This window comes from Schistosoma mansoni, assembly GCF_000237925.1.
Source record: "Schistosoma mansoni, WGS project CABG00000000 data, supercontig 0151, strain Puerto Rico, whole genome shotgun sequence".
NCBI classification, from domain to species: Eukaryota; Metazoa; Platyhelminthes; class Trematoda; order Strigeidida; family Schistosomatidae; genus Schistosoma; species Schistosoma mansoni.
Window position 1 is genome coordinate 187,379 of NW_017386048.1, and position 26,150 is coordinate 213,528.

At 36.6% G+C, this 26,150-nt stretch overlaps 1 protein-coding gene across 2 annotated transcripts; it reads right to left on the minus strand.

The window, feature by feature from the left end:
• Nucleotides 1-93: 93 nt before the first annotated feature.
• Nucleotides 94-24,935, minus strand: Smp_005390.1 (acetolactate synthase; the record flags this gene model as incomplete). Of its 2 annotated transcripts, XM_018798564.1 has the most annotated exons (11): nt 94-198; nt 7,778-8,027; nt 11,068-11,234; nt 13,015-13,109; nt 13,803-13,926; nt 17,969-18,209; nt 21,223-21,334; nt 22,692-22,928; nt 24,554-24,731; nt 24,763-24,816; nt 24,852-24,935. In XM_018798564.1, the coding sequence occupies 11 exons, from the start codon at nt 24,933-24,935 to the stop codon at nt 94-96; spliced, it is 1,647 nt and encodes a 548-aa protein (XP_018646675.1). The 2 variants fall into 2 exon arrangements, with proteins under 2 accessions (XP_018646675.1, XP_018646674.1); XM_018798575.1 differs by lacking the exons at nt 24,554-24,731; nt 24,763-24,816; nt 24,852-24,935 and adding an exon at nt 23,977-24,038.
• Nucleotides 24,936-26,150: the final 1,215 nt, after the last annotated feature.

Below are 26,150 nucleotides of genomic sequence, written 5' to 3' on the forward strand. Positions count from 1 at the left end.
TTCAAAACACAAATTTCATTTTTTTATAGCCTCAGCGTTAATTATTTCAATATTCTTTGGGTTGTTTGAGGCGTGACTACAGACTCGAACGGTTTAAATGTTTGTGAAATGAGTAGAAGAAAGTTTCTCATAACGTGCTCCTACATCTAGTACCAATGGATCATCGATGCCTCCAGGTTGAAATCTAGGTGTTCTTAACTGCCAAAAAAGAAGTATTAGTGAGTAATAATGAAATACCATCCCGAGTCCTTTAAAATATATCAAGCTTGTTCTTGAAGGACTCACTTAGATATGACTGCTAGTAATGTGCAGAAAGTTCACATACAGTTTTAGTAACTTAAATTCGTGCTAATAGGATTTTAATTTATTTTCACGAACTGATGGGTACGCTCCAGCGATTTATATCCTTTGTGCAATGTAACACTGTGTTCTGTACTCTAAATAGGACTGAATGAAATCTATTCAAATGGTTCAAACTTTTGTTGGCGGAATAGAAGAAGATATCGCTCTGCAAGCTTCCATACCCAATAGTGGTTGATCACCGATACCTCTAGGTCAGAAGCTTTGAGATGGAGAACTACAATAACTAGTTGGAACACCCCGTTGTTACACTTGACCACATTGGATTCCGAAGTGTTGAAAGCAAACGCGTTCTTATCCATTCTTTTTTGAAGTCCCGTAAGACCCTCTTGAGTTGTCAACTTATCATCCTGTCTGAAAACTTCTCTTCAGGGCCTAACGTCGTCGCTGAAAACTTTGGACTACAAATATTGTTTGGGAGGACTAGTAAGCTTATCATTCCTGCTAACTTGCCTCAGGGTGGTAAGAGAAACCGATTAATAAGGAGGTTCGATTCCTTATATTTGCCTTTCAATGTTGACCGGTAAATTAGTTCATTTAGTAATCTCAGCAGTGATAATGAATTAATACTAAAATAATCACCCTCAATACCAAAGTAATTTAAGCAAACGTCTAACTTTTTTTTGGGAGACCACACGGAAATTGCCATTACTATAGAATTGATTAAGGAGCTCCATAAGTCAGCGATTTCGATCGTGAATTTTTGTCACTGGTTTTTGTGCGAGCCGATTCATGTCTATATCTGAAACTTCAACTCATGAAGGTGTTAGTACATGATCTACTTATCGACATAAATTACTGATAATCTCGTAAGTATTATTCAGCAAAGGTACATGGAAAATCAGATAGTATAGAAAAACACCAGTTATATTTGATGGATTTCATGAAAATTAGTAATCATTATGCAGCTTAATGAAGAAGAAGAAGGTATTGTAGCTGTAAATAGTTCCCCAAAATCAATAGCTCATTAAGTGTTCGACATTGGATGCTGACCATGTTGTTTAAGTGGACTTGTTTAACTGAAGGCTTTCGGTCATGCATCCGTACCAGATCACGTTGCAACTCGGCGTGGGACACAGCTCCTACGTTTCCATGGTCAGCTAAGTGCGAACGCCTCTCGATATATTGGTAACGAATCAAATATATCTTTCCTGCCTCTTCTCGTCTGACTTCTGATTTCTATCTGACTGGGAACGATCGAATATAGAAGGTGCTACCGGTAGCTAGTTGTAAAACTAGAACATCCGTTGCATCCTCAGTATGTACCACACTGAGTACACAAGATTAGGATTACCTTACAGCACGCAGCTATGAATTAAGTTGCTAATCGATGAGCTTAGAAATTTCAATTTAATTGCGTCTATTTCAACATGTCTTAACTACCTAACTTTTCTCTTTGCTCTATCTCATATATCTTGGATTACACATGTGCTACAAAGCTAAATTGTTGATCAAACAACTTCTTGCTGCTTGATAAAGAACCGCTTTGTACCTCAGATTCTCAAATACCGTTATACAGAATGATCCCGAAATTTGGAGTGAGTTACTAGATTCAGTTTCATATCTTGGGATTTCACGAAAACGTCGATGCAACATAGGACTGAAGTGTCACCGAACACTTTTCTCTCGATACTAGAACATTTACTATGCCAACGGGGAATACTAGTGTAGCATTCACTACGTATCACACCTTCCGACACAGAAAAGAATGTAGACATAATTTTACACGATACCTGATGTTTCGCCTTGTTCTAAGAAGAAGGCGTTTGTAATTCACTGTCAACCATTAGCGCGAATATCATTATTTTAGCTATAAATCCGTTTTCACTCAGACCTTTTTCTTGTCTGTTTACTACATACAACCTGAACATTTCCCGTTACATATGGTTTTAGTCGGTACCACGGAAATTTTGTCTTGGAAAGCTGAAATTTGAAGGCTTGTTTTGAAAATTGTTACATTTATTGGCACAACCATACATCTGGGTTAAATGCTCGTAATTTACAAGCAGATCCTTGGTACCATAGTCATTATACGGTTTTCTTGTTACTTGAGTCGTAAGTTGAGAGTATATCGATCAATCATGCTTCTAGAACTAACCGGAAAAGAAATTGAACGTACTACCTATTCTTAGACAATAAATATTACAGAGTCCTGAGTATTTTTTCCAGAATTTCGGGTATATTGACACGCTCATGGTGTCCGCTTGTATTCCCCCTTGAAAAATATTTTTACCTGCACCTTTCTACTTTTTGAATGATATAGATTTCTTTTTACAAATACGGAGAAACGTAAACAATGTACTTCAATTAAAAGGTAAAGCCTTTTATGACCATCAGTTTTCAAATCTTTTAACTCTTCGGAATAAAATAAATAGTAGGGTTGATCTTTTGGACTGATTGACTTACTTACATACGCCTGTTACACCTCGTCTAGGAACATAGGCCACCTCATAGAATTCTCCATCGAACCCTGTCCCAAACAATCCTTTCCAGTTCTGTCCAGTTAACATTCATCCTCTCCTTATCTGCTTCTATTTCTCGACGTAACGTGTTCCTTGGACTTCCGCTTTTCCGTTTCCCTTCAGGACTTCTAAGTTGGGGATTGCGTCGTGATGCACTTCGGTGATTTCATTTATTTATGCCCGATCAACTTCCGACTACTTTTCCTAATATCCTCTTCAACTGGAAGCTGGTTTGTTTTCTCTCACAGAAAACTGTTGATGATGGTATCCGGCCAGTGAATGTTGAGTATTTTGTGTAGACAACTGTTTATAAATACTTGTACCTTCTTGACGATGGTTGTAGTAGTTCTCCACGTTTCAGCTGCGTACAGTAGAACTGACTGTACTGTGGTTCGTATTGAAGATTCTCACTTTGAAATCAGTTGGCAGTTGTTTTGGGTTCCATATGTTCCTCAATTGTAGAAATGCTGCCCATGCTTCGCCAATCCTCGCTTTTACATCTGCATCCGATCCTCCTTGTTTATCAATGATGCTTCCCAGGTACTTGAATGTTTCCATCTCTTCCAGAGTTTTTCGATCAAGTGTGATTGTGTTGGTGTTCTCCGTGTTGTATTTGAGGATGTTTCATTTTCCTCTGTGTATGTTGATGCCTATTGATGCAGAGGCTACTGCTACATTTGCTGTCTTTGTTTGTATTTGTTCGTGTGTATGGATAGGAGGGCTAAGTGATCTGCGAAGTCCAAATCATCTAATTGATTCTGAGATGTCCATTGTATTCCGTGCTCCCCCTCAGACGTCGAAGTCTTCTTATTTCTGTCAACCACCAGAAGAAAGATGTAGGTGGAGAATAGACACCCTTGTCTGACTCCGGTCCTTACTGGGAATGCATCTGTCAGCTGTCCTTCATAAATCCCTCCGCACTGTAGTCCGTCGTATGAATTGCGGATGATGTTGACTATCTTCTCAGGTACTCACTTCATTGTATCGAAGACGTTTCCATAATGTTCTCCTGTCCACACTGTCAAACGCTTTCCCATAGTGAATGAAGTTGATGTATAGTGATGAGTTCCACTCAACTGATTGTTCCGCGATGATCCGTAATGTCTAAATTTGGTCTGTGCATGGTCGATATTTACGGAATCGAGCTTTCTGATCTCGTAGTTGGGTGTCTACTGCGTCTTTCATCCGGTCCAGTAACACGTATGATGAGTTGGATGAGCAATGCCGAAACATATACTCGTATATAGACAATCGAGATTATTAAGCGAATAACTGACAAAACCAAAATGTGACTCAAGAAAAATGAATAGATTTGTCGACTCAGGAGCTAGAATAACTTGTGTGGGCTTGACATAGTACTAGACACTACAAAACCTTTCCCAAAGAATGCCATATGTTTGATAGAAAAGTCCTGATGTTACGAGCAAATGAAGTTTTGGAGTAGATATGTAGAATTATGGCCTACTTCTGTTTTGGTACATTCATCTCTGTTTCTTTTGTAATCAACCTGATCCTAGGATCGTAGGTTTATCATGATGTAACTACTTAATCTATATGTTCTTATGTGGGAGTTACATCATTGCCTACACTGACTCGTCGTACCGTGACCATCAGCAATTTGACGTTTAGCATTCTGAAGAACACATTTGGGCTGGGGATAGAATAATATATTTAGTTTGAATAGTGATGAGTTACATGTAATGACCGCTTCTGCAAGGCACTCGGCCTGTAGTCGTGATAAGATGTAATATATGGCTGGCTACACACAGTAGTTGCGGCCGTATCTTGCATAGTTCAGGGTACTTGTTGATTATCGGTTGGAATTGCTGATCGATTACATTAATAAAAGTAACCAGTCGCGATCTTCAACCAGAAAATGTAACCAAATAAAGAAAACCTAATATTTCCTCTAACTAACCTCCGTTTGCTTGGGTCATAAAGTAGGTCTTGATGTTGTAGGAGTTTTACGCTAATGATTTGCATTAGGTCTGCGCAAACCCACGTCAAGGTAGACATACTAATAGTCAGGAATGGAGTCCGAGGGTATATTTAGGAGATAGTCGGTGTATCAGAAAGTATATAAGCTAGGGTTACTATTTACTTTAAGAAATTTTCAGCATAGAGAACCCAAATGTGGATCGCTGACTGGAAGCATTCAGTGTAAAGTGAGATCCATAAACGAACCCAATGATAAAGTGAGACGCTCACCACCACATTAACGTTCTTTGACCTTCTATGACTATGCCTTGTTTATCTACCAATCACAATTTTATGTTCATTGTAAAAGAATATTCGCCTTGTTGACCCAACCTTTCCTATCCTCTAGTTACTGTTAGGTATGTTATTTATGTCTCTCCTTTTCCTTATGTAATAGACCGTACTGTTTATTTGTAAACTAACGTTTATTAAGTCAAACAGACTACTTGACTTTGGCGAAACCAAGACTCTGTGCTCGACCGTCAAGAGAAAAGCTTAGAGTTGCACCTGTAAGGAATCGAACGATTTGAACATCAATGTCGAAGGTGGACTGAAAATCTTATACTTTATGACAAAAGTTGGATCAGGCCTGTCTGGATTATTACGCAATACAAAACACATAACTGATAGAATTATCGAAGCAGATAACACCAAGAGATCCCTCAATATAGTTATCGTTTTGACAGTTCAGTATATGATGAAAATCATTGCTGTTACAGTGGAGTCCTGATACACTGCTGAAAGTGTAGACACTGCAAAGTAGTTTCAAATATCCTTCGAAGTCCAACATTAACTATGCACTAGCCTCCAATGGTCCTAGAACATTTGATGATGAGAGTAGTGAAAACTTATTGTAGTTAATTGAAATGGCATATTGGAATAAAAATATCGGGAATTGTTTCGTTACAGTGTAATGATCAGAAAGACAATTTAGTGAAGATATATGTTTATTAACAAATAGACATAATGGTAAGGCGAAATTTACATGGTCAAAAATGAGCGTAAAATTCATATACAAAAAACAGATACTAGGTACAGTGTGTTAAACAGATAAACTACCTTCTCGAAAGCTACTTGCAGCGATAAGACAATTTACAACAGATGGTATCCCTTTACTTGAAAGTCGCTTAACCTCATCAAATATATGAACTATTTGTTCCAACTGGGGTTTGTCAACTAAAAAACCATTAACCGGATTGCTATTATTAGTTATTAGATTTCCCGATACAGGAGCAACACTTCTACAGTAAGCTGATCCAACTACTTCATACGGTGTGTAGTTTAACTGGCATCCAACTTTGGATTGAAAAAACGTGACTTGGTCACGTGCAATCTGTGACCAACAAGCGTCATTACCAATTACAGCAATAGCAGGAGCATGATGACGTGATAAAGAATCCCATTCAACTAAACTATATCCTGCTGAACCATCACCATAAATAACCCAGACAGTAGCCTATATGGGAAAAAAAGTAAACAAAAATTGAGTCTTTGATAATGAACAACTCTTAAAAATAGAATTATGCACTATTAAGTAATTATTGGAACATAGACATGGAAAAATTAAGAGGGGTATGATTATAAAGTGATTGGTGAGTCCTTAGGTTATGAAACAGGGATATATCAAATTATATTTCGGTTTGGCTCTTAGGATTTTCTAAATTTTGCTGTGGTAGATTTTGTTGTAGATTTACTTGAAAAGATCTATGTGATGGGGAGGTGGGAGGGATGCTTTACTCAACTCATTTGTTAGTGCCGCTTATCTGAGTACATGGAAATTCATTGATGCTCTAAAAAAGAACAGTCACGATGAACTAAAAATAAAGCGGTTTTTCAAGAATTCAGAAGCAATATGAAAAAAAAGAAATACAAGGAGGTAGAAATAAGCACCAAACTAATTGTACACTGTAGAAACAGATAGACACTAGACTATTAACGCGGAATACCACATAATTTGGGCTTGTACAGTTAGCTGCATAAAACTATTATATAAAGTGAAAAATGAAAATTATGTTTACATCTATACGACATCATAAAATAACAATTTTGAAGCTAGTTCTTGAGGGTTATATTTACTCAGTTAATATATTAGAAGAGTTAATTTTATTATCTTATTGAAGAGCCATTTTAATGTCTTACGCGATTCGCCTTCATCAATGCCTATTTTTATAAATATGGATCCATTAACAAGCTATTTTTTGGTTCTGATTTTATTGAAGGATACTATGGTAACAGACATTATTAGTTGTAGATATTTCATCAAGAATCGTTGCTATACCCTGGCGCGGTTAATCAGTTAGTCATAATTAACACAATTTCCCTTCTGGTATATAATAAGCTTAGACATCTCAAGTTCATGCATCACTGTCTACGTTAAAGCAGATTTTTGCTTCCGACCATTATCATCTTCTTCTTTGTTTGTGTTCAGGATATCGTTATCGAGGTATATGATGACCGGAATTTCTCGATTCTGTCGTACCTGAAGTATCTTCAAATGTTTATAATTATAATGATCAACTTCTTACTCGCAACAACTCATGTAGTTGATAATTAAACGTCAGAAATTTCAAGTCGTAGTACCGTACGACTGAAATACTAGAATAAAAAAACAACATTATCAATAAGAAGACAAGAATTTATCGTTGAAAGTTGTATGGAATATTTACAATTACTATAAATTTTTACAAATAGTTCTTCAAGCGGAAATATATACATTCATTTTAAGGATGATCTTTTTAGTTGGTTAGTTAAAATTCCTACAATATGCTGAACTGACCTGTTGTAAGAGGAACAAAATCAGTAAGAATAAAAAGAAAAAAATCTGTTTTGTTTTATAGCTAAAAGAAATAATCTTATAACTCAGTAAAACTCTAAAAATGTGTTTGGAGTATAGGAGAAATGCAGCTGTCATACGTTTAAACCAAAATTATTCGTTTCATCCATATGTACTCTCTATTAAATGATTTGTAGAAACTTACATTTGGGCGGCATAGTTTAGCACCTAATGCAAATCCTCCACCAACACCTAACGTTCCAAACGGTCCTGGATCTAACCAAGATAACGGTTGTCTTGGACGAACAATATATGCTGCTGATCCTACAAAATCTCCACCATCAGCAATTATAATACTATCTTCAGACGAATCAGTTGGTAGACCATAATGTTCCAACTTCCAAAGAACGGAAAGTGGATTGTTATGCCCAGCACCTTCTACTTGACAGCTTAGTCTGAAAGTAAAATATAAAAGATAGGAATACTGAAATTATCATTGATTATATTGAAATTTCCAACACTTAGATCAGAATTTTCAACACAAATGTCAAGACAATTCTACTGTATATAGCAGAAACTTGGAGCACTACGAAAGCCATCATCCAGAAGATACAGATGTTTATTAACAGTTGTCTACGCAAAATACTTCGGATCCGTTGGCTAGGCACTATGAGCAACATTCTGCTGTGGGAGAGAAGAAATCAGGAAGAAACGCTGGAAGTGGATAGGTCATACATTGAGGAAATCACCCAACTGCGTCACAAGGCAAGCCCTCACATGGAATCCTCAATGCCAAAGGAAAAGAGGAAGACCAAAGAACACATTACACCGAGAAATGAAGACAGACATGAAAAGAATGAATAAAAGTTGGATACAACTAGAGAGGAAGGCTCAGGACAGGGTGCATTGGAAAATGCTGTTCGGCAGTCTATACTCCATTGAGGGTAATAGGCGTAAGTAAAGTAAGTATTTTCAAGCTCAAAACAAAGAAACGGAGTGTTAAAATCATTGAAACCAACAATATGACTGAAGTTTTTCTCTAAATGACGGGGTTTCTGACTGGAATATACGAATTATAGAGATTCTTCTCGGATATACATGAAGATACGATCAGCTAACTTGATTGATAAAATTCAACAATTGGATTTTGTTATGATCTGATTAAGAATACGGACTTATGAAAGTACGATAACCAAAAAGATGTATGATGCAATTCTGATGACAAAGGTCATCTAAATCAATTCGATTTAAAATTTTAAATATGTAACAGTTGATCTGGATAGTTTCTATTGGTTAAAAACGATAAACTTTGTAATTTATCGGCTAAAGTTAACGGAGTAAGCAGAATACTTCTATTACATAACAAATGAATGTTCTATACCCTTCAGAACTTCTTTTAACCGAAACTGCTTACAGGACTGGAAATCTTTTGGATGGATCTTCAAAAGTTCTTTGTACTAGGTGATTGAAAGTAGTCGATAAGGCACTCTGAACTTATGGTTCTTGCTAATTTATGTCCAGAGTTTTTTACTAAACACATCCAATCACATAGCACATTAACTTACTTACTTTACTAACGCCTATTACCCTCAATGGAGTATAGACTGCCGAACAGCATTTTCCAATGCACCCTGTCCTGAGCCTTCCTCTCTAGTTGTATCCAACTTTTATTCATTCTTTTCATGTCTGTCTTCATTTCTCGGTGTAATGTGTTCTTTGGTCTTCCTCTTTTCCTTTGGCATTGAGGATTCCATGTGAGGGCTTGCCTTGTGACGCAGTTGGGTGATTTCCTCAATGTATGACCTATCCACTTCCAGCGTTTCTTCCTGATTTCTTCTCTCCCACAGCAGAATGTTGCTCATAGTGCCTAGCCAACGGATCCGAAGTATTTTGCGTAGACAACTGTTAATAAACATCTGTATCTTCTGGATGATGGCTTTCGTAGTGCTCCAAGTTTCTGCTATATACAGTAGAATTGTCTTGACATTTGTATTGAAAATTCTGATCTTGGTGTTGGTTGACAGTTGTTTGGAGTTCCAGATGTTCTTTAGTTGTAAATATGCTGCTCTTACTTTGCCGATCCGCGCCTTCACACCTGCATCAGATTCACCGTCTTCATCAATGATGCTGCCCAGATATGTAAAGGTTTTCACATTCTTTGATTGGTGAATGCTGTGTTGTATCGAAGAATCACGCTTTTCTCTTTGCGTATATTTAGACCTACTGCTGCTGAGGCTGTTGCTACACTGGTTCTCTTCTCCTGAATTTGCTGTTGCGCGTGCGATAGAACAGTTAGATCATCTGAGAATTCCAGATCGTCCAACTGCATCCTAGCTGTTCATTTTATCCCATGCTTACCTCCAGATGTTGACGTCTTCGTAATCTAGTCGACCACCAGGAAAAAGAGAAAGGGGTTAGAGTAAGAAACCTTGCCTGACACCGGTCTTTACCTCGAATGAGTCGGTGAGTTGTCCTCCATGGATGGTGTGGCAGTTTAATCCATCATAGGAATTCAGTATGATATTGACTATCTTCTCAGGCACGCCGTAGTGTCGGAGAAGCCTCCATAGTGTTGTCCTGTCCACACTATCAAATGATTTCTCGTAGTCAATGAAGCTTATGTAAAGTGACGAGTCCCATCCGATTAACTGTTCCATAATGATCCGTAGTGCGGTGACATGTTGAAGTGATTGTCTCCTTGATCCATTTACAGTTGTTCTCCATAGTAGTTCCCTCTCCAATGAGTAGATCGTGAAGGGCCGGGGACCTATTGTTGAGGGCTATCTTGAATTCGTTGAGTTTGTCAGTATCCCGAAGAAAGGCCGTATTAAACTTTTGTGATGCTGTCTAGTGCTTCTTGAGTTTCAGTTTCATCTTGGCGACCAGCAAGTGATGATCCGAGGCTATATCAGCTCCTCTCTTGCTTCTCATGTCCTCCTGAACTTTTTATTGATGCAGATATGGTCGATTTGCTTCTGTGTAGTGTGATCCGGTGAAATCCATGTGGCACCTAACATATACTTAATAGGACATAACATGTCAGGTCACTTAGACTACAGGGCAAATTGCGACTTGACAGATAGAATCCAATCGCATTGGAGGACTTAAAGAGAAACACAACGTTCGTTATTACTGCTGAGTGATCAATCATAAGTTGCAAAAATCTCGTTATCCTGCTATCATAGCCAAGAAAATTATTCTAGTGAATTTTTAGGATTAACAGTGTTAAGTTATCAAAAAAGAAGTCATACAGTTCAAACTCTTCTTAATTCCTCAAGATTAAGGCCGATCGGTAAATATTGTTAATTTATATCAATCAGATGTAATTTATATCGCATAACAATAACTTAAACCTCTTCATCAACTTATATGATTTTGCTAAACTATTTCCTTAACAAAATGACAAACAAAGAGGAACTATCAATCAAAGGATAAAAACTCATTAGTTGAATTAACCATACATTTTTACAAGAATAAACAATGAGAATAACCTACTTAATCTCTTCATCATGTTTCATTTCACGTGATTTTAAAATATTTAACCATTCGATGGAACAATTTAATTCATTAGTACCATTTTGTAGTTGAAGTGATAAATCTCTTAGGGTTGTCCCAACATCAGCTTGAATTGTTAGATATGGTCTCCAAAAATAGTCAGCATTCTATATTGAAATATTAAAAAATAAAGACGAATATTAAATGGACAAGAGATGACAGAATTATTTATTTATGTAGTTTCATCTGCTGCTAACATATAAAGGTAGACTTATTAGATTGGTCGTCTAATACTAACATGGTTTAGACACTAGTAATGAAGTGTGTAGCGGAGGCTCAATGGTTAAGGTGTTTGACTTCCCGCCGATAAGTCGCATATTTGAAGTCCTTACATTTACTTCAGTTCAGAGGACTGAGTGGAAATACTAGCCCTTAGAATTATACTGTAGTTTGAAGACATGTACACGAATTTCTACCTAGCAAATGAGTATTTATTAGGATGTAAACTAACAGCTTGTACAATTAATTAGTTACTATCAAACACTGTCTTATAAAACCTTTAAAGGTAATCATGATTGAGATAAGCGGAAATTTCTTAGTTCATGTATGAAAGGCTAATCATGATGTAGGTAGTTTCATGGCTGAAATTATTGCAACAAATCATGTGAACTTAAGTCGAAAAGATCAATAATGCTTCTAATAGAAGTTTATCTTCAACTGAACACCTTTAAGGTCAGTTGTGTTCGTAAACACCACATTTCTTAATCAATAGAAGGTACATAATAGTATTTTAATAAGTATTTGATGACACCCTGTTTTGTCAAAAAATAGTAATCGAGAAGAGTAACACTAACCATTGTAGTGTTTTTTTGCTAATGTTACTTGACATAACTACAGATAGCAAACTTTGCATAAAGCACTTAACAAACATTAATAGCTATAATTAGAATAGATTTACAGTAGGGATTTTTCCATAATAGATGGAAAATGGCTATCAGTGGAATCCGAGATTTTATATTTTGGATTCTTCAACTGGATGTACCTTCATCCCAGTATGTTGGTGTTTACACAGAAACTCGGACACAATAGGTTTTGCTTCAAATGCCTAACACATTACCCACTGTAATCCAGTAGGTCCAGATAGTTACATGAACATGTTTGATTGGTATGATACTTCTATCATTTATAGTAAGGGGTTCGAATTATCCCATCGTTGACTGAATTTTGACCAGTCTTCGTTGAATAATTCAAACTCACTATTAACAATGATTTACGAACAAAATTGTTAAACTGTTCGAAAAGTCAGGAAATGAGCAGTGTAGAAAAAAGATTGTAAAGGATTCCACACATTGCTGTGTTATAATACAAGAAATATAACTTTATTGTCCAAAAAATATTATCATAGTTGAAATCATGAGTCAATTGAAGCTAGACCACCATGGAAAACCTGGAAGCACTGGACGGCTGTTTCGTCCTATTATAGGACTCCTCAGCAGTGCGCATCTACGACCCCTTCTGATTTATAATCATATGCTTACTAGTGACTGACTGTAAGGAATGTTTCCTTGAGTTCTAGTGGGCAGCAGTGACCAGTGGAGTTGAACCAAGTCTGTTGTAGAGATAACTCACTGAAGACAAATGGTGAACGCTTGCTCAACTTCGTGGACCAGTTAAACAATAACACCGTTGGATGCCGGCTCAGTGGTCTATCGGTTAAGTGCTCCGGCGCGAAGCTGGTAGGTCCTGGGTTCCAATATCGCGGGTGCGGGATCGTGGATGAGCACTGCTGAGGAGTCCCATAATAGGATGAAACGGCCGTCCAGTGCTTTCAGGTTTTCCATGGTGGTCTAGCTTCAATTGACTCATGATTTCAACTATGAAAATACTGAAATATTCACAAAAACCCCTTCGAAAAAGATATTAACAAAAAACAAACAATAAATTTACAAGATATAAATTTTTCTTATTTCGATTAATTACAACAATTTTCGCTTTTCGATTTAACACACGACCATAATCTAAACGAAAATCACAAATGGCACCTTGGAAACAAAAAAGAAACAATAGATTGAAGAAAATAAATTGATAAAATACTTTATGAAAGTAGAAGAAACTCAACTAGAAAACGCATACGATGGAGGCAACTATTTGATGGTATGGTTAAAAGAGAAATCGTTTATCATTGGAACAGTAGAATTTAATTTAGAAAGCTAATCAGATAAATAAACTAGCACGTATATCAGTATCTGTAGTCAGCGTTAAGATACATTTTCGTGTAAGGGCTAGTGTAACTACTAACCGGACTGTCCAAGCTCGTTAAATACGATGTGGAACTTTGGGGACTATTCTACGGTATATATATACATTTGCTTTTCTAGCCTCGTGAAAGGCATGTAAGCCAAGATCATGACTAAGAGCATCAAATGATTTCTCGATTACAGTTTATCACCACCTACTGTTTGAATTTGAGATGGTATGTCATTAAAAGAATGTGATATACCTAGACTCGCCATGCCTACTATTTAGAAAGTTACTGAGAACCATACGTCATACAAGCGATCCTATCATCCTTGTCCCACGATAATTAATTCGACAACATAAGACATCCGCGAAGCAAACAATAAACAAACATTCATTGTAGCTCAGTTGAATAATTAATGCCAAACAATGAATACAAAAAAATATAGATTAGTGAGACAATAACCGATAATATCAAAATTCAAAGTAATAAATACCTGCGAGAATAATTAGATCAGCTTCACGAAGTGCAGTACGACGGGCATGACGAAATCCAAGTTGGTGGTTTCGACCAAGAAGACCACGAGCCATACCTGACATGTAAGTAGGTAACCCCAAGGTCTAAAAAGAAACGACTCAAGTTGAGAAATATCGTGCTGGTGAATTTGTTGATAAAAAATAACACGAAAAGTTAATGACGAAATGAAAAAAATGTAGGTAATCACTTAAAAATGGTAACAGGTTGCACTAATCATATCAGATAAGACATATAGTTTTTATTAAATAGATGGTATAAGAGCAGATAAAGCATCTTTCAGTGTAATTGGGGTTACGAACAAACAAAATCGTGCATATTTAATAGGGAGGTTATTGGTATTGGTTAGTCTTTTCAGCATAAGTCTACCTGCCCGGATTGTCTTGCTATTGTTATTTTGTCATTAGTTTTAGTAAAGGTGAATTATATTAAGTAGTGGAATCCATAAGGAGCGTTTCGATCTATTTGAAACTCGTCAGCTAGATATATACCTGCATCTCAGTGTTGATGTTCACATACTGAGACTCAAACCCAGTGCCTATCGCTTTAAATACCAGTGTGTTATTGATCATAACTTTTATTTTTGAATGTCAAACAGAACTGAAAGATTGAAAAAAAATTGGACGAAACAAGGCATAGAAACAGTAAAAAAAATATACACCAATCATATATCATAAACATTTCATATTAAAAAACATTAATTTCAATCGCAGAATGTTGACTACTGATAACTGTGCATTCAGTCAGTTACAACGCAGAACTTCGTACGTACGTACATCAGTTCGAGTTGCCATACCACATTAGCACAGAAATGCAGTTGTCAATTCAAATCCCATATTGGTAGAAGTAGTAAGAGTATAAGTATTATGTGAAAGATAAGGGTTTGAAGATGTTATTGAAGGAGTATAATACGGTAAAATAAATTTGGAAAGAGAAAAAAGATACGGACATGAAGAATTCAGAAGATTAGAATTTGGCAGAACACAAACAGTGTATGCACCTTCGCCATTGCAAACGATTTTGAGCCATGTCATTCACGGTCTTTAACCATCGGTTGCGATCATCTCGCGAATCCCAACCAGGTAGTCTACACCTACCAACATGGCCCAGTCCACTTGTCAGCGACTTCATGGATTTATGCCATGTTTTGGTCTGGCCGTCCCTAGCTTTCTTCCAACCTGCTCCTACACCATAAAGCATTGCACGTCGGGGCAGTCGGTGGTTGGGCATACGTAACACATGTCCCAGCCATCTCAACTGATGAAGTTTCACTACTTCATCAATCGATTTGCCATCCTTACCTAGTACCCGTTTCCTAACATCTGCATTACTTACCCGGTGGTCCCAGGATATACGAGCAATGCGTCGAAGACACCTATGATCGAACACTAGTAGCCTACGAACATCCTCTACTCTTATGGGCCATGTTTCACTGCCATAAAGTAGGACGGAACGGACTGCTGCACAGTAAACCCGTCCTTTTGTTGCTAGACGGACATCTCGCCTACGCCATAAATGGCGCAAGTTGGCGAAAGCTAGACGAGCCTTCTGTATCCGTGCAGAGATTTCGTCACACACCAGACCACAAGGGCTGATGAGACTCCCAAGATAAGTGAAGCTGTCAACACGCTCAACTACTTCACTCCCTATCATTAGTTCAGATGTCGATGCAACCCAATCCTGAAGTAACATTTTGCACTTCGAGGGAGAGAATCGCATCCCGAACATGCCTGCATTGTTGCTTACAGTGGTCAGAAGACTGCATTTTGTCAGCGTCTTCACCGAATAAAACTATGTCGTCGGCGTATTCTAAGTCAACAAGTGAGCCTCCCGGTAAAAGTTCAACTCCAGGAGATTGAGATGATGAAAGTGATATCTCTAAAAGCATATCAACGACAAAGTTAAACAAGAATGGGGAGAGTGGACAGCCCTGACGAACACCACTTGAGGTAACCAATTCTGATGACAGTTCGCCATAGGCTCTAACTCGACTAGTTGTGTTCGAGTAGAGAGCCTTTATGAGGTTGATGTACTTCTTTGGTACTCCTTTCACTGACAAACACTGCCATAGAACCTCACGATCAACGGAGTCTATGCAACCACGTCCAGGTCGGAAACCAGACTGGTTTTCTCTAGTCTGCTCTTCGTGAGCTTTGGTTAGGCGTCCAAGTATTATTGAAGCTAATATTTTAGACACTATATTAGTCAAACTGATTCCTCTGTGATTGTCACAGGAGGACTTTTGTCCTTTCTTATAGACTGGCACAATCAGTGATTGGGACCAGTCAGATGGAATTACGTCCAGTTCCCAGATTCTACCTAAGACCTCAGTCAATGTCGTTGCTAGTACTGGACTACCATCCTTAAAAATATCAGGGGTAAACCTGTCAGGGCCTGTGGTTCTGCCTCGCTTCAGATTTCCTATAGCTTAGTTACATGAAAATAACGTGTTATGACCTGAACATGTAAACAATGATTAGATCTTTAAAAATCAATTCACTTATGACTATTACGATGTTTAAGTTAGAAATCACCAAAGTAGTTAAACCGGTGAGATTAGGAAGTTAATAAAAGCACTGACATAGTAAGGAACATAAAATCTACATACAGAAATACGTATGAAAACGTATTTCTTCTTTACAGTATTTGTGATACTGTTATCAAGTAATTTAAGTAATTGCAATCATTGATGGACGAGTACTTAGATCGATTCCTCAATGCTTTCGTATGATTGGTGATGAATAGAATTCGTCAATCTTCTCGAAATGCTCTGATACGACCATGGGTTTATAGCTTCTGTCAGGAGAGTCCTACTCACTGTATACAAGTGGCAGATGACAGAACGAAAAGAAAACGTTCGGTGTTTAAACTGAGTTGGTGAGTATGAAGGTCCCATCTGGGGCAGTTAGAAAATCTTGATATCAAATCGATGATATACACGGACTCTGCGATCCTGGAGGGGATGAACGGCGTATGAACTTCTTTTTGGTCACTGACTGCCATGAGAGGGCACCTCCTGACGTTACACTACTGTCTTGAGGACCAGACATTTAGGTCAAAGGCTCGGAAAGTGACCGCCTTAGAAAAATACCTGCTTTGAATTGGAAGCTCGATCAGTATTCTATTTTTGATATTTAGTTATCCCAGACTTTATATGCATTAAGTCAAGTTTCAAATACTGAGTTATAGGAATACAAGTGCTTACGAACTCAAGTAGCATCGTTGAAACTTTAAAAAAATGGTCAACAAAGAATAAACAACTACATAGTTGGTAGGTTTTTTAATAAGTTAACTAGCTGAACTGAGTTCCTAGTAAGGATAATTACGGCGAAAATTTTCGGATTACTATAATTTTCGCTTTCATATAAACTCTTAGGTTTTTTCAAGCCTTTCTCACAGGTTAACTACATTAAATAAAAAAAATGGACTTAATTCAATACACTAAAGAGGAATCTAAATCAAACGACATACTACTATGCAAACTGGAACACTGACGAAGCGATTTTAAAAATTAGCAGAAAATTATAACTTAAAAGATAAGACGTGTGTCAAACATCAAAGGGGCCACGCTTGTTGTTCGAAAGCTAGTAACACTAATCAATTTCCTAAGCCAGAGTGAATAAAGAAGAATTGGAAATCGACAGCCTAAACGTTGAAAGCTAAGTGTAGTACTGATTAAAAAACCACCACTCCACAAAAATAAAACTTATAGTTTTTTGCTAGAGATTGATTGATCTTAAGGAAGTACAAAGACTATGATATTTAAAGTCTTAAAAAGTGACTGATATTGACAAAACGGCCTCACTGAAGAGACATAAACGGATCACGTCAACACATCAAACAGTCTAGTGAAGCATGTTCATGTTATGGTATGAGTTTTTTGAAGGTTCTTTGATTTAGCATTTACCATAGTTAAGGTTCCAAGAATGAGAGGAAGACTTGGTTGATAGAAAACAAAACATACCCTAGCCATTACAATTAAAAAAGGTTCACAACCCTCCGAAACCTACTATTGGTTAAGATATTCAAATGCTGGCTACAATGAGTACATTGTAGTATTTGAAATATACTGTTTAAAATTTATATATAAACTTAAAATAAACAAATACTGAATTTAGATAAATTTACTTGAACGTGAACGGCTGTCTCTTTAGCTGAAATTGGAGGTAAAACAGCTTGACTACTGATAAGTAGAATTGGTTTTTCAGAAAGTCTTATCAGCTGAGCTAATTTCTTCACTTGTCTTTTAGATGGAAGAGGAATTTTCGGTGATTTGACAACAATTCCATCTGAACCGTTTGTTTTAGATGGATGTGATTTCGATGAGAAACCATTGGCGAATAAATTGTAAAGATAGAAACGTAGATACCTGAAGGAAAAATGAAATGGTATAAAAAAGTGTGTGACAGGCTAAAGTGTAAGCTGTGTAGCACTAGATCTTTTAGAAATAGGTGCAGAAAATTTAAAAAAATATATAGGATACTTATTCCTTGGTAAATTAAATTGAATACATTAACGAGTTTTATCATCCTGTTATTTCACGGTATTTTCCACATATTTATCTTCTTACGCATCAATTACTGTTGTAGTTTATACTAAACACAAAGCAATAGTTAATTGATTATGGACAGGCTAACCACCCTTGAAGAAAAGTACTTTGGTGATGTTAAGCCCTCTGGAATAGATGACTTAGTTGCAAAGCTCTTATTGTTGTTCTAGACAACATCATCAGTGTTTAATTCATGTAAAATTGAGACTTGGTGATGCTGTCCAGAATAACAATGAAAGCTTCACAACTAAGCCACATAATTCAGAGGGCTCAAAAACACCAAAAAGTATACATGTGAGCTGAAAACTTTCTTCAGTGCATAAAAAAGTATCTTAGTTACAGTACATGTAGAAATTTATAGATTTTTTTTCCTTGTGGCCTGGTATTTTGCTAGTATAAACATTGAGTTATGCGTCAAAATCATAAAACGCGTTTGAGATAACTCACCTGGCTTTCTAATGTTTTAATTAGAGGCTTGAGAAAGTGGAAAATTACATAGTCTATCGACTGTATGAAAGAGTAAAATAACAAAATTGATGAATTTATGGTTTAGTGGAATAGAGAAGACGACAATTGTGATAGAGTTTTGTTCTCTGAGCTGGACGGTTTAGTCGTGGAGCTTTCGTCGTTCTTCTGAACGACATCAGCACTGATGATATATATATATATTTGAACACATAAATGTTGGTACAAGGAAGCATCAGATAAATATGCACCTCACAAATCTCATTTGATTTGTGTGAGGGCTGTGATACTGCTCGGGTGCCCAAACCGAACCAGGGGGTTTTCTTAGGGGGCCACACCCCGAGCCTTTGACCTAAAGGTCTGATCCACAAGGCAGTGGAGAATCGTAAAGAGATGCAGTCCCATGGTAGCCGGGGACCAACGATTGACTCATATACCACTTGTTCCCTCAGTATACTGGAGCCGATGTGCACCATTGGTTTGAAATCAGGGTTTTCCAACTTTCCTAGGTGAACTATCCATCTCCACCAACCAGGTTAAAGCGACGGACATTCGCTTTTCGTCCTCTCAATTTCGTAAACAACACCCCTTCCACGAGAAGGCAGTGAGTAGGACTTCTTTGGCAGAGGCTATATACGCGTGGCCATGTGAGAGCATTTCGAGAGGGAGAGCGGACTCTTCCCACTCTCAGCCGTACCAGGGCATTTGGAGGCAATTATAATATATAGTAATATATGATTAGTTAACTATCAAATAACAATTGTTTTCATATCATTAAGATAAACTGAAACCGAGTTTTACTACTGCCTCACGTTCAATTCAATTTAAAATAGAAATTATTCAGGGGCTTTTTTGAGTATTTCTGTTGAAATATGTATAATCGGTATGTATGATAGGTCCTAGATTCGAATCTCACGATGCGGAATCGTAGATGCGCACTGTTGATGAGTCGCACAATAAGACGAAACGGCAGTCCAGTGCTTCCAGGTTTTCCATAGTGGTCTGGCTTTAATTGACTCATGATTTCAACTATAAAGTAAATAGGTAAATTCGATTTCCATTTTACTAAAAATATTATTCGGTATTTTAATAGTATCGTATCCCTTATGCTACATAGTTTAACTGATTATAATATTATCTAGGGTGAAAACGAAAGTTTTACAACTACCTAACTCGGAATGGACATTGATAATAAAGAATCCATTTATGTTATAAATCTTTTCTCATTATTTAACGTACTTTTCTAGACCGTACCAGGGCATTATATATAATTTCAAACATACGACATTGTTGATTGGTACTAATGAATAAATCGAAACTTTTTATTCTCGACTATCAGAAATCATTAAGAGTGAACACCAACAATTTTCACTGCACCCGTCCTATTAATTACTTATCATCAATTTTACTGATAACAGAAAACGTTTATATTTACATCCAACTTTAATTTTGTAACTATTTGTAATCATTAACTGATAATGAGAATTCACTTTACTTTTAAGCCTAATTTTAGTTTTCCAAACATTGTGACTAACTGATTATTATTTTATTATACTGACTCCCCACTATCTAATTGGTCTCCACTTCCTACTCAATTATAAAACACATATATTAGTGTAGAGAACTGATGAAGAACTAACTGAAAAGAATTATTTCTTCGCTCAACTTGTCTTTTTAATGTCTTCGTGGAAATATTTAATGAGCATCAACAATATCTAAGATCCCATATCTATTTGAGGTAGCATATGTCGACGGAGTTTATGAATGAAGCTGAGAACTCTGGTTTACAAAGCGGTTGAAACTGGTGATAACTGGACAGTTCACTGTGCCACAGCATCCGGTTGACGGTACTAAGTATCCAACTTTCTCCGTTTCAATATATAACGAAACTATTTTAAAATGTTGTTTATCATCACATTTTAATACAAACTTCCAAGTACTTTTATGGACATGTATAAACCTTTTATTTTTTAATTGTGATGACCATAGATTTCTTCCCGAAACATTTCTTAACTAGCTAATATGTAACTCAAGCATAATGTAACAAAATCCACTGTTTGATCTTTGGTGAATTTGTAGGGGCACACTACTGACTTTCATCTAAGGACGTAACAGGTTTCAACGCGTACACCAATTGAGATTAGTCCATGACGAATAGCACCCACAACCCAAAAGAATGCGCACAAAATCTCTTGATACATATATTTCTCAAACCATTTCGTCCTCACTTTATTTAAAATCATGCAGTGGACTAACTGAATACACGAAAAACAAAGGTTATAAGTCTGCTGGGTATGAGGAAGATAACTAATCTACACAAATAAACACACTCAAAATATGCAGAAAAAGTGTAACTAAATCTACTTACCAATTTACAATTTTCTGCCTTAAAGAATTTGTTTTGTCAGACAACTTAGTATGCTGTTCAACCAGTTTGTAGGGATATAACAGGTCGATCGGAAATTCAACTAAAACTGGTCCTTAATAATATGAAAAGAAAAGACAATTACCAAAAACATATGGCGGAAATTAGTGAGGAATTCCATGCAATTAGTTCATGAGACAGATTTAAACAAAAAACAAATACGATATAGTTTGATGAATATATGATTAGTCACCCCCACTATATATATATATATATATATATATATATATATATATATGCATAGAAGTCAATACGTTTTCGTGAATTCAAAATTTAATAACGACCCTTAAAATGAATTGTCTACCAGAGAAAAAATTGTTTGAAAGTTAAAATAGTAATTTAATTCATTCTAAGTCGTTTTCAGAGACTTTACAAGTAATTCGAATGACAGTTTTGAAAATCATAAACCTTAAATCACTATATGGCAAGTACAAATGTGGATATTGGTGTGATTTTAACTGGTATCATGTACATATATTTTTCGCAGATTTAAGTTGATATAAAATCAATTTATTTATGATCGAATAGTATTGGATTTTATAGCCTGTAAAGCGATTTCTTCTGATAATACCCTGTATGAAAGCTAAAATACTATTCGGCGGTTAAATCAAAACAAGTGATCTTAGGAGACTAACCTTCAGTCATTAACTTGAAAGTTTGACTCATAAGACAGTGAAGCAACGTCAAAAAGTGCAATTTCATGATAGCAATAGCTCAAAGTGACGAGAAAAAATAGAGACGTTGGTATACCTGGGCAGACATGGTTGCTAATAATAGTCAAGCAAATAAGATCATAGTAAGTTTGGCGGGAGCAAGAGCGGATTGTGTCAATTAGCACCATACCTTAAAAACATTTGTTCGGTCACAGAAATACCGATGCTCGGTGTTGCAATGAGAACATCTTTTTCTGTTTCGGTGTGAAAATGGTTGCTTCATAAAACTTAGATGATGAAAAGTTGGAAAGCTGTATTCAATATAATAGCATCATAAAAGCCTGGTATCTCCTCAAAATGAAATGATATTAGGTTATCCGAAAAACAGGTAATATATATATGTCGATGTATATCCTACTGGATTATTATAGTGACTTTAATGGGTGGTTTGTGAATCACCTTGTTGTGCCGATGAGGTATGGCAACTTGAACTGATGCATATGTGTGCCTGGTCCTACGTTGTAGCTGACTGACTGACTAAGTTTCATACCTAGCAATAATCTTACTGTCTGCAACTTCATATACAGCATCAAGTTTAATTATTTTCAGTAAAACCTTTTCTATTTCAATGGAAATGTACCGATAAAGTCATAACAGATTCACTAAAACATCATCTTTCGTCATCTACAGCCAAAATATTTGCAATTAACAGTAATTATGTTACCAAATATATTAACCACTGGGAATCGATAAATTTACCAGGTGTATCCGATTGTGCAATATAAAATGCTTTACAAAGAACAGGGATAATCTCTCTGACGTAGTTTATACGTCTGCACCATTTACAAATTGGGCGAAATACAGCAAGCTGGTCAATATCTTGAAGTGATCCACGACCACGTAAAAGTCCAGAAGCAGCTCCAGCTAGAAGGACTACAGGAGATTCAGCCATCTGAGCATTCTTTACTGCTGTCACTGTATTAGTAAGACCAGGACCTATGAGGAAAAAGTTGAACATTTTACTGGACCAACTTTACTACAAAAAGAATCATGAATGTATGACTTAGTGACTAAGGGTACTTCTTTGTTGGTGCTACATGTCTAGATATAGAAGAGAAACTGTATAGAACACATTTCTATATTCAAAATTTACACAAAGCTATCGCAGTACTTAGAATACTTGTAACTCGGTAATCGATTGCAGACTTGTGTACTTGGCTTAGAGCCACAAATACTATGTAAGGGTTGGAGACATTACTAAACTCTCAAAAGTGATATACATGGAACAAAGTTAGGATCTGTGAAACAATCAACGAGATCCAAGTGTTCAGATCATTGATTACTTAACATGAATCTGTTAGATCATCAATTTTCTATAACCGTGATAGCACAAATATTAGCCACTACATATTCGGACTAAAAATCATACTTATGATATTAAGGTTACTGATGAGCTAAGATTGAGAAAACTAAACTGAAGTAGACACTGACACAATGATTGAAAACCTAAACTACTGAGCAACATATTAGATGGTTTGATGATTGGAAGAAGCAATTTACACTTCATATTCTACATCTCCAAGTACACTAGGTACGTTGCAAAATGTCAATGACAAACACCAGCCACAAAAGTTTTTTTACAAGAAGGTTTAGTTGATTTAATCCTGGGAGTTTTCAAGGATGGCTGATTGTGGTTGATTGAGGTAGCTGATCGTCTCAGTGTACAGAAAGTGCATTTTCTTGGGATAGACGTAGACTGATCAGTATGACAAGGATAGCATAATCTATTAGCTTCTGTGGTCATCTGGCGCACAGAAATAGAAAATTTAATAGAACCAGGCATACTCCAAACTTCACTGAGGAAATATAAATCAAGTATTTCCCGAACAGAAAAACATTTTATGATATTCATTAACTCTTGTGTCAAGGAATTATTTCAACCAACTTCAGTCTTCTTACTTGAACACAAGTGATCAGATGACAGCTAGTGGGAATATGCAATTGGAATCAAATGCACTAAGTGGTTTACATTAGAGGAGCTCACTTTATTCGGTTTTATCAAAGATATGATTTTGAGTTATTCGTGACTAATCGATCATGATACGCATCCCTCATATAAATTTCAAAGATAAAATAGTTTTGTTTGGTGAAGTCACTAAAAAATTTCGATGATGCTGGAGTCCGGGAAGGAATTTTCTTTTTACAGGCGTCAAACGTTTAAAGGCTGATTTTCACGAGTGCATCCCTACAATGAAAAGTTAGCTAGTCAGACACATCGATGATTTCACTTATCTTTATAGTCTCCTTGAGTTTAGTGGGTTAGTGACTGGTTAAATTTCAGCATAAGCAGAGTAAGTTCTGTCTTTCCTTAGCTCGCTACAAGTATATCTGCCTGAAACAGATCATAAGTATTAATTTTGACTGCCTACTGCGGTTTTAAAAGTTATACGCAAATTTATTACAGCTATTTTCCGTGCTTATTTAGGTAGTTTCTAAAAAGACCAACACAAACTCAATTGTAAAGAGACATGTGCTGCCAGATCGCCACATGTTAATGTAATCTGAGTGCTGTTCTAAGCAGTAACGAAGCGAAAGGGAATTGCATTCGAATAAAAACTCACCTGCTGTGACGACAGCCACACCAACGGAACCAGAAAGTCTTGAAACAGCATCAGCAGCAAAAACAGCAGATGCTTCATTTCTTACATCTATCACACGTATATTTTCTTTTTCTGAAGCAACCAATATTGGTGATATGTGGCCTCCAGTAAGAGTAAAAATAAACGGTACATTATGCGCCTACAAATATATCAATATGCTGTTACTTTACCTTTAGGACATCTGCAACCAGTTCGCCTCCATAGTGTCCTGAGCTTTTATCGATCTGTTCATAAAAAATTGCTACCAACAAAAACTTACTTCGAAACGAAAGTGCCTGCGCAAGCCTTTAAATATAAAAAACAGTCCAAAAGCTATAAGCGATCCAGTTGCTAAGAATGACATAGTGATACGATATCTGAAAAGCAAAAGAATTTAAACTATCGTTTTGATGTTTGAAAACAAAGATAAAATTACATACTAACAGCCCCAATTCCAAAATAAACGTAAATTAACTAGGAAAACGTGAAGTATATAATTTAATCAGGCCAAACCAAAAAACGGAGAGATTACTGGATTACCTCACCAAAGTGTACACTAAAGTTCTGACTATCTGCATAGCATTACTAAAATTATACTCAAACATTTTTGCTTCGAAATGAAAGATGTTCCACAGGCATAATGAAATTTAAAAGTAGTCAAAGACGAAGAAAATTAGCGCGGGACAGCCTAGATGAAAGTCTGTGGAAATTGATGTATCGTAAGATACGATTTTAAATCGCCTATTACGTTTACGCTATATCCATGAATTAATAAATTTACCGAGTCTACATTTGTGTTCTTAAGTAATCCAAAGGTTTGTCGAGAAATACATGGTGATCTTAATAGGTTTGAGCTTCAAGGTGATTTACATGAATAGATAGACCAAATCGTGATGGACTGGGATAATGCTATTAGGATTTCAGTAATACACATGGAACACCAGTTCATCGTTAATGGAAGATTATTATCATGTTCTAGAACAGTAAGATTCGCGAATAACTAATCCATAACCTGGAAACAAATATACACTACGACGCTGCAGCAGCTAAGAGGTTGAATGTTGAGGTTACTTTGCTTCGTCAATAACGATTTTGTAATTTTAAACTCCAACTATGTGTGATATCAAGAGTATTGAAGGCGAGCAGCTAGCCAATGTACCACTAAAGGTCATAATATTCTTAAGCGTTTTCAAGGAGTTGGTTAATTGATCTTCCAACCTTTATAACGAGATTACGTCCGAAGTCTCTAAACTTCACTACAAGAATGTAGAACAGAGCCAACGAAATTTATTATTTTATTTTATTTAAACACATAAATATTGGTACAAGGAAGCATCAGATAAATATGGGCCTCACAAATCTCATTTGATTTGTGTGAGGGCTGAGATACTGCCCAGGTGCCCAAACTGAAGCAGGTTGTTTTCTTAGGGGGCCACACCCCGAGCCTTTGACCTAAAGGTTTGATCCACAAGGCAGTGGAGAATCGTGAGGAGGTGCAGTCCCATGGTAGCCGGTGACCAACAATAGATTCATACGCCATTCGTTCCATCAGGATCCTGGGGCCAATATGCACCATTGG